Source organism: Wyeomyia smithii, chromosome 1 (assembly GCF_029784165.1).
Source record: "Wyeomyia smithii strain HCP4-BCI-WySm-NY-G18 chromosome 1, ASM2978416v1, whole genome shotgun sequence".
Taxonomy (NCBI): Eukaryota; Metazoa; Arthropoda; class Insecta; order Diptera; family Culicidae; genus Wyeomyia; species Wyeomyia smithii.
In genome coordinates this window covers 147,049,679-147,065,376 of record NC_073694.1, presented here as the reverse complement: position 1 = coordinate 147,065,376, position 15,698 = coordinate 147,049,679, and the positions used below count along the sequence as shown (strand labels likewise).

General features: G+C 37.5%; 1 protein-coding gene across 8 annotated transcripts in view; it reads left to right on the top strand.

Annotated features, from left to right (window-relative positions):
- The window catches only part of LOC129720133 (forkhead box protein O), a 235,977-nt gene that overhangs the window by 22,490 nt on the left and 197,789 nt on the right, over positions 1-15,698 (top strand). For all 8 annotated transcript variants that reach the window (XM_055671590.1, XM_055671579.1, XM_055671608.1 and 5 more), the window contains one exon: positions 9,994-10,214. In XM_055671590.1, coding sequence (XP_055527565.1) covers positions 9,994-10,214 — 221 coding nt within the window. The remainder of the gene's footprint in view (positions 1-9,993; positions 10,215-15,698) is intronic.

Here is a 15,698-nt window from a genome sequence, read left to right as displayed (position 1 = left end):
CCTCATTGTTATATCGCTGATAATTGGTTGAATCTACCTGCGAGCTTTAGCATATTCGGTTGCTGATCTTAAATATTAACATATATTCAGTAATTGATGACATGGTTTAGAAAACCAAATCGAGTTTAGGCTTATCACTCTCAAAGTTTCGATCAAGCAGTTAAGGTGGGTTGAAAATTTACTGTTTTCTTGCTCAAAGTAGGAATAGCGGAGTGGCCGGCGATTTGTTATTCTAACAACTTCAATTGACTGACGTGACGAGTTAATCTCATGATTACCAAGCGCTTGGATTAGGAATTTTAATTCTTTGTAAGGTAGAAAGATCGATAACTGATATCAATTGAACAATTATGTAGCAGACAAGCAAATTACCCGTACACCTGTTGCTGATTCGAATTCGAATTCATATCTTGGCTTAATTAAAAAAAACTGACACACTTTTTTAACAGGATTAACCCACCCGTTGGGTCACTTAAAGCGTACTCGCTTCTTTCGGTAACTGCAGTGTCATCACATCATCAGTTGCAGGTGACTGTAGCAATAGCAGGAGCAGCAATAGCGGGCAACTGATTGGTCACCGTATATCAGAAATTGAATTGGCTCCGGTTCGATTATGGACACGGTGCTGCATAAATATAAATGACATTAGCCGAGCAGAAATTTAATAAAGTTCAACCCGGTTGCTGGAGGATTTTATAGAACAGCGGTTCCCCATTCGTTTTCGGTCAATAGAAGTGCTTTGAAATCACTTTTTTTTGTCTTTTTTTGTAGTAAATCTCTGATTACAAATATTTTAATAACCATAACGGTTTGATTGAGCGGCGTGATGTTTTCGGTAGAGTTGTAGATAATAATTTTGTCTTTCCGAAAAAAATACAATATACAATGATGGAACATTATTCAAGCAGAAATGACAGAAAAGAGAAATTTTCAAAAAATAAAAAATAAAATAGTTGAAGAGGTTGTTTATGTGACACGACCGCAAAGTTATCGTAGAATACCATCTATATGTTCCTATGTTGACTCTGTTGAAAGAAAATTGTGAAAAAATTGTATTCACGTCATGCAAATGGCAATTTGCAAGGAATAGAAATTAGTTTCCTAGCACCCAAAAATCATGTTTGTGCGTGCAATAGGTAAAATTATCCTGCCATTCTCCAAAACATTGCGGATAGTGTTAAAATTCTATTTTATCCACTGCTTGCTGCTGGTCGTTCCAGTTTCCCGTAAATCATCCTCTTGCAACAATGATTGGATATACCGCTGCCATAACCGATATTGCTACCCACTGTTGCTATCGGCTGCTAAGTTGGGACCGTTTATCCTATCCATTAGTAAACTGATTGGTTTGAGCAGAATCAGGTTCTTATATATCCCAAATAGTGCATTACCGGTAAACTAGGTATATAATTATTTATAATCTGCGTTTCTACAAGGCTTGACCTCTTTCTGCTGCTGCTACTCGCTGCTACTTGGTTAGGGCCTAGTTAGAGGCCATCCACTAGTAAACTGATTGGTTTGAGCGGAAGTGAGCTTTTAAAGACCAAATAGTGCATCCTCTGTTAGCTAGGTATAATATTCTGTCGACCGATTTAGAGAAAGCAAGCATTAAGCGACTAATCTGAGGTCGAAATCGGCGTTTCGACAAGGCTTGACAATTTTCAATAGTGCAATAGATTTTCAGAAAATTTTACTCTACGCTAGATTAAACATTAGCATAATCGCCAAAGTGGGTGTGCGTAGAATTCTCCTTTGTTATTTATTTTTTTGTTCGAGAGCTCTATAGCTAACATATGCAAACGAAAGCTCTCAAATTACTAATTAATTACACAGCTTTATACTCTGTATTGGTACATAGTTCTGTCAAAAGCATATGAGGATATCGAAAATTCAAAATTTTGTAAAGGAAAATGAAATTTTCTTGTAATGTAACCTCTTATGTAACTTTTTTTTTTATTCTCGCTTATTTTCCGTCGGTCTAGTTCCGCCACTGTTGTGGCCAATCACCGACGCCCAGGGAGGCGACTCCACACCCAGGACCCTAACTCACGACCCGTTTATTAACGGACCGGCGCCAACGGCTTTACTTCCTCATGCGATGGAAGGCGTGATCCCAGAGATTTTTCGCCTCAGAAAATCTCCCGGTGTCGGCTAGGATTGAATCTAGACCAGTTGGGTTGGTTGTGAGTGGATCACGCCACCTCACAACCATCGACACCTATGTCGGCGGTGGGATTCGAACCCAGGCGTCGAGCGTGGTTGGCGGAAACTTTACCAACCACACTAGGCCCCCGCTCTTTTATATAACTTTTGTAACCGTGCAGTTTTAAGTTCTGGTAAGATAGAGTGATTGCCCAAACTGTCAGCGAAATCTTTCAAGCCTATTTGGAGTGATTGTGATTTTACCGGTTTTGACATAAACAATCTTCAAGCGACGTTTTACCCAGCTTAGGCTAATGTTTTGCTCTGCAAAATGCTATTTATTGATTTTTTCTTAGTTCTGATGGTAAGACCCTGAAATTTTCCAGAGCTGGAGTTATTGCAATTATAGTGAATTTGACGGATTTTTTTAAAGAGTCTATAAGGGCTGTTATGATTTTTTTTAGTTCTGTTATGAAGAGTATGAAGGCCCTGAAAATTGACAGTTTCTCGTCGTTTTCTGTATATTGAATGGTTACTTAAACAAAATTTCATTTCGAAGGCTGTACAAGTACTATTTCAACTAATTCCCAGATGCCAACAAAAATTCTCTAGTGAAACCTATAATGTATAGTATGACCAAACTTCACTGTTTCTAATAATATATAAGTGTAACTTGTTAAAATTGAATGAAATTTAATTATAATTGAAACGTTGTCCATAGAAAACAGTGATTTTGAAGTACGTACAATTATTGCTTATTTCTCGGGGATGCATAATGAAAATTATTATTCCAGATTATTTCAACTAGAAAATAAGTGGAATAAAAATGGGTCATTCCATATGAAGTGACCACGAATGAGCACAAACTTGGCATCGACCACTGCGGAGTCGCCTCAAAGCTTGGGGAATTATTTATTTAGGTTCACTTTAAAAAGAAACCCAATTTTGGTGTTGATTGGAATACCCCTCTCCCTATTGCGAAATAAACTAAGGAATCCAGAAAATATTATTTTTGACCGGAAGTGTTGCCAGATAGATTATTTTGTATTTGAAATGTAATTTTCATTTTTCGGCAAATGTAGCCACTTTTATTTTAAATAATTTCATCGTATTTCTCGGAAAATTTTACGTAAGGAACACTCATCACCCCGGGCAAACTTATGAAAACAGACTGCATATCCATGACAGCATGTTTTCAACTTATTCGGCTGTCATTGCATTGCACAGCTCTCCCTGCTTCCCGTACATTCGATGCATAATCCGACAGTAACTGATGACAGCACAGACATGCAATGCCAAACGGGCTGTTATTTTTCATCTTTTTATGTCTGTTGGTTTTTCCAAGCTGTCGCAAATGACATCCTATAATCTTCGACATCCTTCGGCACGAATCCGAGCGGGATGTCAAATGATTATGATTCACGACAGTAAGGCCGATGAAAGAACGAAAGAGAGATGGTGCGAAGCACGTTCTTTCTTACGTGGGGAATAATATCAACAATGCACAATGGTCCAGAAACCAAATTTAGGGGGAAATTTGGGTCTAGAGCTCTATAGTAACATTTTAGAGAGAAACTCTCTTCTACAAAGTTGTTACATATGATAAAGCGCTTATTGAAAAATTATCAAAAATTAGGGTGACCAACATTTTCGATGCAATCAAGTATCTAACTTTTTTATCTTTGTAGATAGAAGAAAAATTTGTTCTGCAATGTTATAGCTCCATTAATTTTGAGTAATTTAAAAAAAAATACTCTATCTTTGAAAACAACCGTTTTTTATTGAAAAAACACATTTTACTCTTTAACTTTTTTATTTCAAGTTTCATCTCAAAACTGTCTTTGAACGACTTTTAGAGCTTTTTAAGAGAAACAATTTGCAATGCTGACAACGTAAATATCTCAATTTTATGTTATGAGAAAAAATACCAAAAAATAAATCTGGGTGCATTTATATGCATAATATATAAAATTATTGAAATTTTCGTCTTGTTTTTAAATTGAATTTACTCAAATTCAAAAAATAACATATTTTTGAAAATTCCTCCATTTATAGAGTCAAGTATGCCCTTCAAAATGAGACCAAGAGTTATTTTTTATGTTTGTCCCAAAAAGAATGACATACAAATGAAAAACGCATATTTTTGATGAAAAATATTAATAACTTTGAGTAAAAATGAGATATTAACGATGTCAGCATTGCAAATTGTTTCTCTTAAAAAGCTCAAAAATTCGTTCAAAGACAGTTTTGAGTTGAAACTTGAAATAAAAAAGTTAGAGGGAAAAATGTGTTTTTTCAATATAAATCGGTTGTTTTGAAAGATAGAGAAAAACTTTTTCTACAAAGTTACTTAAAATTAATGGAGCTATAACATTTTAGAACAAATTTTTTTCTGCTAAGTACAAAGACAAAAAAGTTAGATACTCGATTGCATCGAAAATGTTGGTCACCCTAATTTTTGATAACTTTTCAATAAGCGCTTTATCATATGTAACAACTTTGTAGAAGGAAGTTTTTCTCTAAAATGTTGCTATAGAGCTCTAGACCCAAATTTCCCCCTAAATTTGATTTCTGGACAATTGTCATGTGCATGTGCAATTGAAACCCAAATGAAACGAAGAAACGAAAAAGCGCGAGTCGATGACAGCCTCAGCCGATCAGCAGACTGTCAACAGCAGGGATGCCAGGTCTTTTTTCCAAATGTCTTCACATGTCTTCTAACCCGAGATGAGCGTTAGAACCGACTAGGCAACCTGTATATGTATTAGATCAATGACAAGACACTCACCGTTAAGGCACCTGTCAACATCAAAACGGATAACGGCAATGCAAAATATACAGCTCGCCCGTTTTGATGTTGACAGTTGCCTTAACGGTGAGTGTCTCGGCGTCTCTCTGGTGTATAGGCTGACTAAGAACCGACCAAAGACTGAAAAAACTACCGGCAACATGCGGGTCATATTCACATTTTCACAGATTTTCGAATGTATTCCATTTGTCTTCACAAACAAGGACGTCTTCACCGCAGGGTAAATGTCTTCCATTTGAAGACATGTCTTCCAATCTGGCATCGCTGGTCAACAGCGCAATCCAAGCCAACAGGACATCCTCAAAATGAGCAAACTAGGCTGTCATGTCCGAACGAACAAAATACATGCGCAAGAATGAGCTGTCGTGTGCAACACAAAACAGTTTCGTTGCCTTGTGTAAGTTGTAGCTGTATGTGAGCTCTCATGAATAGCTTATTCATGAGGCTGTTAGAGTAAAAAGGGAGAGAAGTCGTCAGTATTGTGTCGCTTTCCAGTCTTTTTCCTAAGCCTGCCCCGGGGTAAAATTGCCAATCTCAAGTTACATCATTTTTACGAAAATAGTTAAAAATTTCTTAGTTGATTTTTCTTACAATTTTTAGACGTTAGATGTTCGAAAAATATTGGTAGTTTACTTTTGAAGAAAATGAACCAAGGAATCCAGAAAAAATATTGTTTTCGACTGGAAGTGCTGCCAGATGAATTATTTTTTCACTTATTTTTCGAAAAATGCAAATGTTTTCATCTAAAATTTGATAGTTTCATCGCGTTTTTCAGAAATTTTTTAATAAGAAACACTTACACCCGTGATAGCATGAGCCAATCTCGAGTTATAATATTTTTACGAAAATCATTCTCGATTACTTAATTAATTTTTCTTAAAATTAATAGACGCAAAACGTTCGAAAAATACTGGTGGGTGATTTTTGAAGAAAATAAACAAAGGAATCCAAAAAAATAATATTTTTAATCTTAAGTGTTGCCAGATATATTATTTTTGTATTTAAAACCTAAATTTGTATTTTCCGGAAAATTCATATAATTTTATTTAAAATTTGATAGATACATCGTGTTTCTCGAAAAATTTTACGCGAGAAACACATGACCACGAAAAAATATGACATAACATTTTTATGAAATAGTTTTAATTTTTTTAAATTTTATTAATACCTCGGGGTGATAAGTGTTTCTCACGTAAAATTTTTCGAAAAAAACGGTGAAACTTCGAAATTTGAATTAAAATTTAAAATGGAAGTCTTGTTTTTAAACATAAAAATAATTTATGTGGCAACACTTTCGGTAAAAATTAATATTTTTCTGGATTCTTTGGTTCATTTGCTTCAAAAATCACCCACCAGTATTTTCAGGACGTCTTGCGTCTATAAATTGTAAGAAAAACTAATTAGGAAATGCACAACTATTTTCGTAAAAATGTTATAACTCGAGATTGGCTCATATTACTTCAGGGTAATAATTGTTTCTTACGTGAAATTTTCTAAGTACCACGATGAAATAATCAAAATTAAAATGAAAATGGCTACATTTGCCGAAAAATGTAGATTTAAATTTCAAATACAAAAATAATATATCGGCAACGCTTTCGATTAAAACCCATTTTTTTTTTCTAGATTCCCTGGTTTTGTTTTCTTTGAAAATTATCTATCAGTATTTTTTGGACATCTTACGTGTATGAATTGTAAGAAAAAGGGAAAAGAGATTTTGAAGTAAAAAATGCTTTGCAATTAAGAGGGGGGTCTCACAGAGCGGAGGTATTCCGATCGACACCATAATTCAATTGGGATTTTTTTCAAAGTGAACCTAGATGAATATTTCCCCCAACTTTGAGCTAAATTCATGATGGTCGTGTCCAAGTGGTATGGACACTTCGTATGGAACGACCCAAATATTATTTTTACAAATTTATTTCATACTTCATGAACTATTCTTGAAACATCATTTTAGTCTAGGTGTAATATAATTATATATTAGAGTCTGTGTATAGTGGGTTTGCACGTAATCGGTTGGCAATGATCGATGAAATTTTTTATATCACTAGCTGACCCGGCAAACTTCGTACCGCCGCCTTGAAACTGAAATATCTAACTGCTGCTAAAAACATACCTACGATATGTTTCGGTTCTGATTTGTTTTTAGTTTTTTTTTTTTCAATCCTGAGCTCGTAAAATTCTACGTTTTTATTTCATTGAACATTATAAAGCACCTTTCAACCATAATCAAATCATTTCAATACATTTCTGAAAATAAACAGTCATTCTTTTAAATATTCTGAAGGAAATTATTACATTATTTTTTCAATTATTCAAAAGCTTGGCTTAATGCAAATATAGTGATACCCTTCTACCTGGCCAATCTCACTGGAACAGATTTTATAAAAATCCCGAATTCTAAATAATTCAAGCTTAAAATTCGGAATATACGAAACATGTGAAGGTGGTCAAGGCGGTCCTAGCCACTAAATTCTATATATTCCACAATGTCGGGGTCAGGGTCACGTGAATATGCGACATAGAGCTGTCCATGTGAGAAGCATGAATACTCGGAGTTTATGCCACAAATTTTCAGTGACTGTCCTTGGGTTTACGCAGGATTATTACGACTTCTTTGTAGTTTCCTGTCAGAATTGTCGCTTCAAGGTCATTTGCCATCGGGTAGTGGCAGCAATGCATCTGTTCGTCGGTAAATTTGACCTTGAATCTATAACTAGTAGTATTTGAAAATATTTGATTGGCATTTTTCTCTCAATTGAGTGTTTAAGTTATTATATTTTATTTTTCTTTTGTTCAAGACTCGTTTAAAGACTATGGAAGCTAAGTGTGTAACAGACGATTTTGAGATATATGGGGTGTCGAACGTCGTGCATTTCGAGCTCGTCTTGTTCTTAACCGATCAACTTTCCTTCGGGACTCGTATATTTCCTGACTTTTTAATATTCTATCTTCAGTGTTGCGGAGCCTGACACTTTTATTGACCTGCTACTACTCGTGTCTTAACTCGCAAAACTGGAACAAAAACAACGAATTTAATTTTAATTCAACGGCATGTTAAGTATTTGAATATTCCATTTACAACAACTTCATCTGAACAAAAAACACTTCGACCACAGCAGAAATTTGTCAAAGTCAACTGGAAGATATGCAAGAATCAGTTTGATCATGTAGATTAGGGAACATTCCTTTTATAAAATACCCTTAGCGGCATCTTCGTTAGAAAGCATTACCACTACATGTGGAAGAAAATTAATCGAAACCAACTGAAATCAGTATGAATACTCCTCAGAATTCTTGCGAAAACACATTATTATTTTTAATCTATTATGTTTATTACGTACCGACAGTGTTTTCTTCTTTCTTGACAATTAGTCACAGCACAAATTGACAGAAACCGACGTTGAATTTAAGTGGCATCAACAGAAACCAATACGAAAATCGCATAGAACTATTCCATAAAATATTTAAAAAAATGAAGGCTATCGTTTAAGTACGCCCCGGTGATGAAAACTTGTTTCGAATTTTTCCGATCAAAGGCAACAAAAAATCGTTATTCACTAAAACTCACAAAAAACCTCTCAGAATCTCAGAAGGGCGGGAAATATCAAGGGTTGGTTTTTAACGTTTTATAACTTTTCCAGTTGATTTTCGTTATTGCCATGGCATATTAACAATATGGTTTTGTCCTGAAAAAAAATTCTCGCAAAACCTAATGGCCAACCATTTTTCGGGTATCTTTTTTTTTTCAAACATACATGATACCAATTGTTTTTCACGTGACCATGTGACATAAAGCTGTTTATGCGAGAATATGCATGTTTTAGGTTTAATGCCACCAGTTATCAGGGCTTTGGGCATTAGCGAATATCACCCAACTGCGGAGCGCGAAGGTACATACAGACGTTTTAAATTAAATGGTAAATTGGTAGGTACACGGAGCTTCGAAATTTTCGCTTCAATGACATTAATATTTCATCTGCTTTTTGAGGCAGATCTGCTGCCTAAGCACAGTGCAATTGACTTTTCGCAACATTATAGTTTTCAGTTCAACAATTAATTGTAAATCCAGAGATTTGTAGGAATGCAACAGTGCCTATTTAACGAAACATGAACAGAAATCAATGTTTTTTGAGAAGCAAAAACTACACGTTTCTTTTAACCAGCTAACAGAATCATTGCAGCATGAGCAAATGTTTAGATCATTGACAGTCAGTGTGCATTTTAGAGAAAATTGAACAGATTGATTGGATCCGAGCAATGGTAAATTAAATCATCGCACATGTAGTGTTATTCTGGTCTTTCTTTTCATTTATCAGATAAATAAAACGATTATATGCAACTTTGCTCAAATAAGCCAGAAATTTATTTTACATTATCAACTATATGCCCTTGAATAAATTCAAAGCCACGTTTAGAGTATTCACATGCATGTTGAGTTTGCTGGTACCACGCTATAGCGCTTTTGCATAGAAATGGTGTAGTAGGCAGCGAAAACGAATATCACCTAATACGTGAATCAATAACAGGTGCTTGTTTACTTAACTACGACGCCTCAATAACGACGCTACAACAACTTGTCTACCGGTCATAGCCTACAATCATAGTAATCTAATGACGTTGTTCTTGGAGTAAAAGGCGGGAAAACCCGAAAATATATTTTAATTTTTTTCTAACTTTATCAGTTGATTATTGTTATTTTTATGGCCTATTAACTCGTCGAAGATGAAGACAAAACACACACAAAAAGAATCATTCAAATCCGTTGATTCTACTTCGAGTGAAACGCCGTTATACAGACACCAACTTATTTTTTAATTAATAGATAAACAGCTGAATTCTTCCCAATGATAACAATCCATCTCTCTACTAGGTGAATTGAGCGTTGTACGAGTTTTTTTCCTACCCATCGCATCGTCATCCTCGTTTACCGGTATTGCATATTCCAATGCCTTTCGCTCACGACCAGCGAGTGCCGTAGCGGCTCAACTTGCTCCCGCGTAACTGACGATGAATTTTCCGTTCCTTTTTTTTCGCAGGTACCAATGCAAATCAACCGCAATCAGTGCCGTCCACCACGAAGAAAAACTCTTCGCGCCGTAACGCTTGGGGTAACCTGTCGTACGCTGATTTAATTACACAAGCAATTAGTTCAGCAGGTGATAACCGACTAACGCTCAGCCAGATCTATGAATGGATGGTGCAAAATGTGCCATATTTTAAAGATAAGGGAGACTCCAACAGCAGCGCAGGGTGGAAGGTTAGTATACTACCTCGAGTTTTCGTTTTTATTTTTGTATTTGTGGGCAAGTTTACACGTTGCACTTGACTATTGTAAAAGGAGCAAAAAAGAAAGCTGAGCAGGTTACCGTGTACCTACCGTCAGTGGAAGGGAAGTGATCGGAAAGAAATGCTATATATGTTGATGATGGAGTCAATCTTGCAGACCATGGCGTCGCGTAAGTGAACGAGAAATTCTTCCGCTCGACGGACACATGCTACGTAGCCCTGCCCGACTGGTGGGATATAACCAGTTAGTGGTAATGTAATCAATAAATTTGAACGTGGAACCAGTTTCTCCGAAGGCAATTTGCTATAATCACACCTTGCGATATGCCAATGGTTCTTGGGCATTTGTGGTAATCGATCGTGGTCTTCGTTTTTTTTTTCATTGAACTTTGCGTTCTGACTCCTAAACATGACATGAATGATAAATCGAAATATGAAGAAAAAATAAATCGAAATAATTAGAAAAGATATAAAGAATATTACGTTTACGGGTTACTGTAAATTACAAGTCTTAGTATGAAGTGAATTAGCGAAATGGGTTGTTCAGATAAACTAGTTTCTATATACATACAGTCATATCTCGATATAAGGTTATATTTTTGTTTCGTTACGTTATATCGAGTTACTTTATAGCGAAGCACAAAGAAATTTTCATTGATGCAAAATTGTTGGTGGTTACTGTGCGAAAACTTATTTTCTATTAATGCCTCTATAAAAAAAATTCCGTTGACAAACATAATCTATCACAAAACATTGAAAAAAACTATTGATACGCCGTTTTACGATACTCTTTGGCTTCGAAATTTACTAAAAACATTTATTCTGAACATATTATATCCTAAGAAACACTTGTTGTATGTACTTTAATTTTATGACATTTAAAAAATTGCGTTATATTTAGGTTGCTTTACATCGAGGTTACCTTATACCGAGGTGTGACTGTATCATCTTAAGAAGCTGGGTTTTCTGAGCAGTCCTTTGGTTTTTAAATTGTGCATCATAAGTACTCGAAATCAATGAATGGATCGTGAAATTCATCCAGTCGATTTTGGGATTCAAAACCAACTATGATAACTTTGAAAATTTGACGCAGGAGGCACTCGGAAAGCCTCGTAGCCGCAAAGGCGACTTAGGGGCCGTTCAATAATTACGTAAGCATATTTTTCCACTTTTTGCCGAACAGTGTACTGCAAGCCCAGATCGCTGAAGTCGCCTTCCTGATAACGTAATCTTGTTGAGCAGTTAAATTCAGCTTTTTATCCAGAATTTGGTCTCATTCAACTCAGTCTTACTCCATTCAATAGTGGAGGAGTGATTGAATGCACCCTTCGCTTGGTAAAGGGTATAATGACTGTTTTAGTGGAGTTAGTGTTCAGCGTTTCTTCTAAGCACCACTGGGAGGTGGTTTTTTTTTCTTCATCTATAGTTTATTTGACACGGCACAAATACAATTCAATGTTTAACGGCGCCAATTATATCTGGTAGCTTACTTTCTAAAGTATCTTAATAACTAAAAGCAAATTTTTTATCCTCGCTGCCGACTACGAGCTGAAACTAAATCTAACTTAAAGCTAGAATATTTTGCATTAAAAGCACAGGTTTGCTGTTTGATGGTTTTCATTGCCATAGGTAAGCAGCATATTAAATTTGTTCCGCTGCTGGGCCAAGATATTACGGACTGGCATATTGGGTTGTTTCCATCGGGCCTTGAGAATATTGTGCGGGTCTGATTGCTGTTTCCGGATCCGGGGTCTTAACGTGTTCTTGTCGTTTGGTTGGATGTAGGCGGAAGGGGATAGGACCAAACTGGGGCGTGGATGGATTTCAGGAAAACGTATATAAGGGACGATATTTATTGGAAAAAATTTTAGGGATCTGCTGCACGCGTAAATGTTCCGGATTCCACGAGTTTCTTCTATCATGGATGTATCGAAAAACACAGTAGAATCAGAAGTATTTGATAAGTCGACACGATTTGGAATATTTGAAGAAGGGTTAATATTTTGGGACATGTGATTGAAATACAATGTCATAAAACGGGTTTGAGAATTAAGTTCGATAACCCTTTCAAAATTTTCAATCACGGGACGGTTCAAGACCTCACATTTGATTAGAATACGAGAAGACAGGCTCCAGAAGCGGGTTTTCAATGGTAGTACTCCAGCTAAGATCTCCAAACTCATCGTATGGGTCGACTGCATGCAACCCAAGGCGATACGCAAACAACGATATTGTATTCGCTCCAGTTTGATCAAATGTGTGTTTGCTGCGGAGCGGAAGCAGAAACACCCGTACTCAATAACAGACAGTATCGTTGTTTGGTAAAGCCTTATAAGGTCTCCTGGGTGGGCTACCCACCATTGTCTGGTTATTGTACGAAGAAAATTCACTCTTTGTTGACATTTTTTCATCAGATACCTCACGTGACAACCCCAGGTGCCTTTAGAGTCGAACCAGACACCAAGATATTTGTGTACCAAAACCTGAGAAATCGTTTTACCCATTAATTGTGTTTGAAGCTGAGTAGGTTCATGCTTCCTAGAAAAAACTACTATCTCAGTCTTCTTCGGAGAGAATTCGATACCTAGCTGTAAAGCCCAAGCAGACAAATTGTCCAAGGTATCTTGCAATGGTCCTTGCAAATCGGCAGCTTTGGCTCCTGTAACAGAGATTACACTGTCGACTGCAAGTTGTCTTATCGTGCATGAATTTGCCAGACATTCGTCGATGTCATTTACATAAAAGTTGTAAAGAAGGGGGCTTAAACATGAGCCCTGGGGAAGACCCATGTAGCTAATGCGAAAAGTTGCCAAATCGCCGTGCGTAAAATGCATGTGCTTTTCGGACAACAAATTGTGCAAAAAATTGTTCAAAATTGGAGAAAATCCTTGTCGGTGAAGTTTACCCGAAAGAATGTCAATAGAAACGGAATCAAAAGCCCCCTTAATGTCCAAGAACGCAGACGCAATTTGTTCTTTGCGAGCATACGCCAGCTGAATATCTGTTGAAAGCAACGCAAGACAATCATTCGTCCCTTTGGCACGGCGGAAGCCAAATTGAGTATCTGATAGTAGACCATTTGATTCGACCCAATGGTCTAAACGACGGAGTATCATTTTTTGCATCAATTTCCGGATACAGGATAGCACTGCAATCGGCCTATAAGAGTTGTGATCAGAAGCTGGTTTCCCTGGTTTTTGGAAGGCGATCACCTCCACTTGCCTCCAATCCTGCGGTACAATGTTTTGCTCCAGGAACTTATTGAACAAATTCAACAAGCGCCTCTTGGCATTGCCGGGTAGATTCTTCAACAAGTTGAATTTGATTCTATCTAACCCAGGCGCGTTATTGTTACAGGACAGGAGGGCAACTGAAAATTCTGCCATCGTAAAAGGTGATTCTATCGCGTCGTGGCCCGGAGACGCATCCAAACAATGTTTTGCTCATGAACAGAGTCCGGACATACTTTCCTGGCAAAATCAAATATCCACCGACTTGAAGACACCTCGCTTTCGTTGACCGTTACGCGATTCCGCATTCTTCGGGCTGTGTTCCAAAGAGTGCTCATCGATGTCTCCCTCGACGTCTCGTTCACGAACCGACGCCAATATCCGCGTTTCTTTGCTTTAGCCAAACTTTTAAGCTTGGTATCAAGCTCCGAATACCGTAAATAGTCGCCAGGTATACCTCCCTTCTGGAAGGCCAAAAACGCGTCGGATCTTTGCGTGTAGACATCGGAGCACTCTTGGTCCCACCACGGAGTGGGAGGCCGTTTTTTAATCGTTACGCCGGGATATTTCTTCGTTTGGGCTTGCAACGCGGCGTCGAGAATCAAGCCCGCGAGGAGGTTTTATTCTTCAAGTGGTGGATGATGTTGAATCGACTCGACCGCTTTTGAAATCATTTCCTCGTATAACTTCCAATCGACATTCCGTGTGAGGTCATACGGAATGTCAATTGGTCGCATGCGAGTTGACCCGTTTGTAATTGAAATAAGAATAGGCAGATGGTCGCTATCGTGAGGATCGAGGATTACCTTCCATGTGCAATCCAACCGTAGCGACGTCGAACATAAGGATAGATCCAAAGCGCTTGGGCGCGCTGGAGGTTTCGGGATACGTGTCATTTCACCATTGTTTAAAATAGTCATGTCGAAGTCATCGCAAAGGTTATAGATTAAAGAGGAGCGGTTATCATTGTAAAGAGAACCCCAAGCCACACCATGAGAGTTGAAGTCTCCCAAAATCAAACGTGGCGAGGGAAGAAGTTCTATTTAATCAAAGAGCAGCCGTTGCCCAACCTGTGCTCTGGGAGGAATATATATTGAGGCAATACAAAGCTTTTTACCTTGTATTGTCATTTGACATGCGAGAACTTCGATGCCTGGAACCGAGGGGAGGTTAATACGATAGAAAGAATAGCACTTTTTAATCCCTAAAAGTACTCCTCCATATGGGGTGTCTCGATCAAGGCGAATAATATTAAAATCATGGAAGTTGAGATCAATATTTGAAGTAAGCCAAGTTTCACAAAGGGAAAATGCATCGCATTTGTTTTTATTTATCAAAACTTTAAACGAATCAATTTTTGGTAAAATACTTCTACAATTCCACTGTAAGACAGAGATAGAATCCTTCATATACGCAGTTGAATTAGGCATCGAAGGATACAATCGCTGCAAGGAGGGGCCATTGGGCAGTCAACTGCTTCAAAGGTGATCTAACTGTTGGGAGAAATGCTGTAAGAAAAATTTTAATTGGATCGGGTACATTGAAAGTTTCAAAAATCCAGTCCACAATGTCAGAAAATTTCACTAATCTAGAGTTTGTTTCATCAACTGGATGTGCAAAAGGAACAACTGGGGTTTTAGATGTTCCTGGCCGTGCTGGAAACTCCTTCTGGGACTTTAAATTTGCAAGCCCAGGAGGAGTTTGCTTCGGTTTTTCCGCAGCACTGTTTGGTTTGTTCGTACTTTTCATTACACTTTGGGAAATCTTAAGACCTTTACGGGGAGTTTTTTTTTCTGTATGCCTGAAGGGCACTGGGTACTGAAATGCCACTGCGACATTCTTGCTGATTGTCTTTTGTGGCGGGCCCCGATTGCTGTGCACAGGTTACGGATTGTTCGTACTCATTGATGGAGTAGAACTGTTTTGTTGTAAACCTGTACCCCAATTAGGTACAACATAGTTGATGAAACTAATGACCTGCTTGGGATTGGAGCTCCATGCTTGGTATGGAGTTAAAAGGTAACTTCCTAAGAAGTTGTACCTAGAGGAAGCAAGAGCTTCGCAAGAGCAAAGCAAATGCTCTGAACTCTCTGGTTCAGATTTGCAGAATCGGCAGGTGTCGTTCAACACTACGCCGATTTTCTTTAAATGATAAAAAACGGGACAGTGTCCGGTGAGGAGTCCCGTGACTATCCGTAGGTCACTACGATTTAGACTAAGTAGCT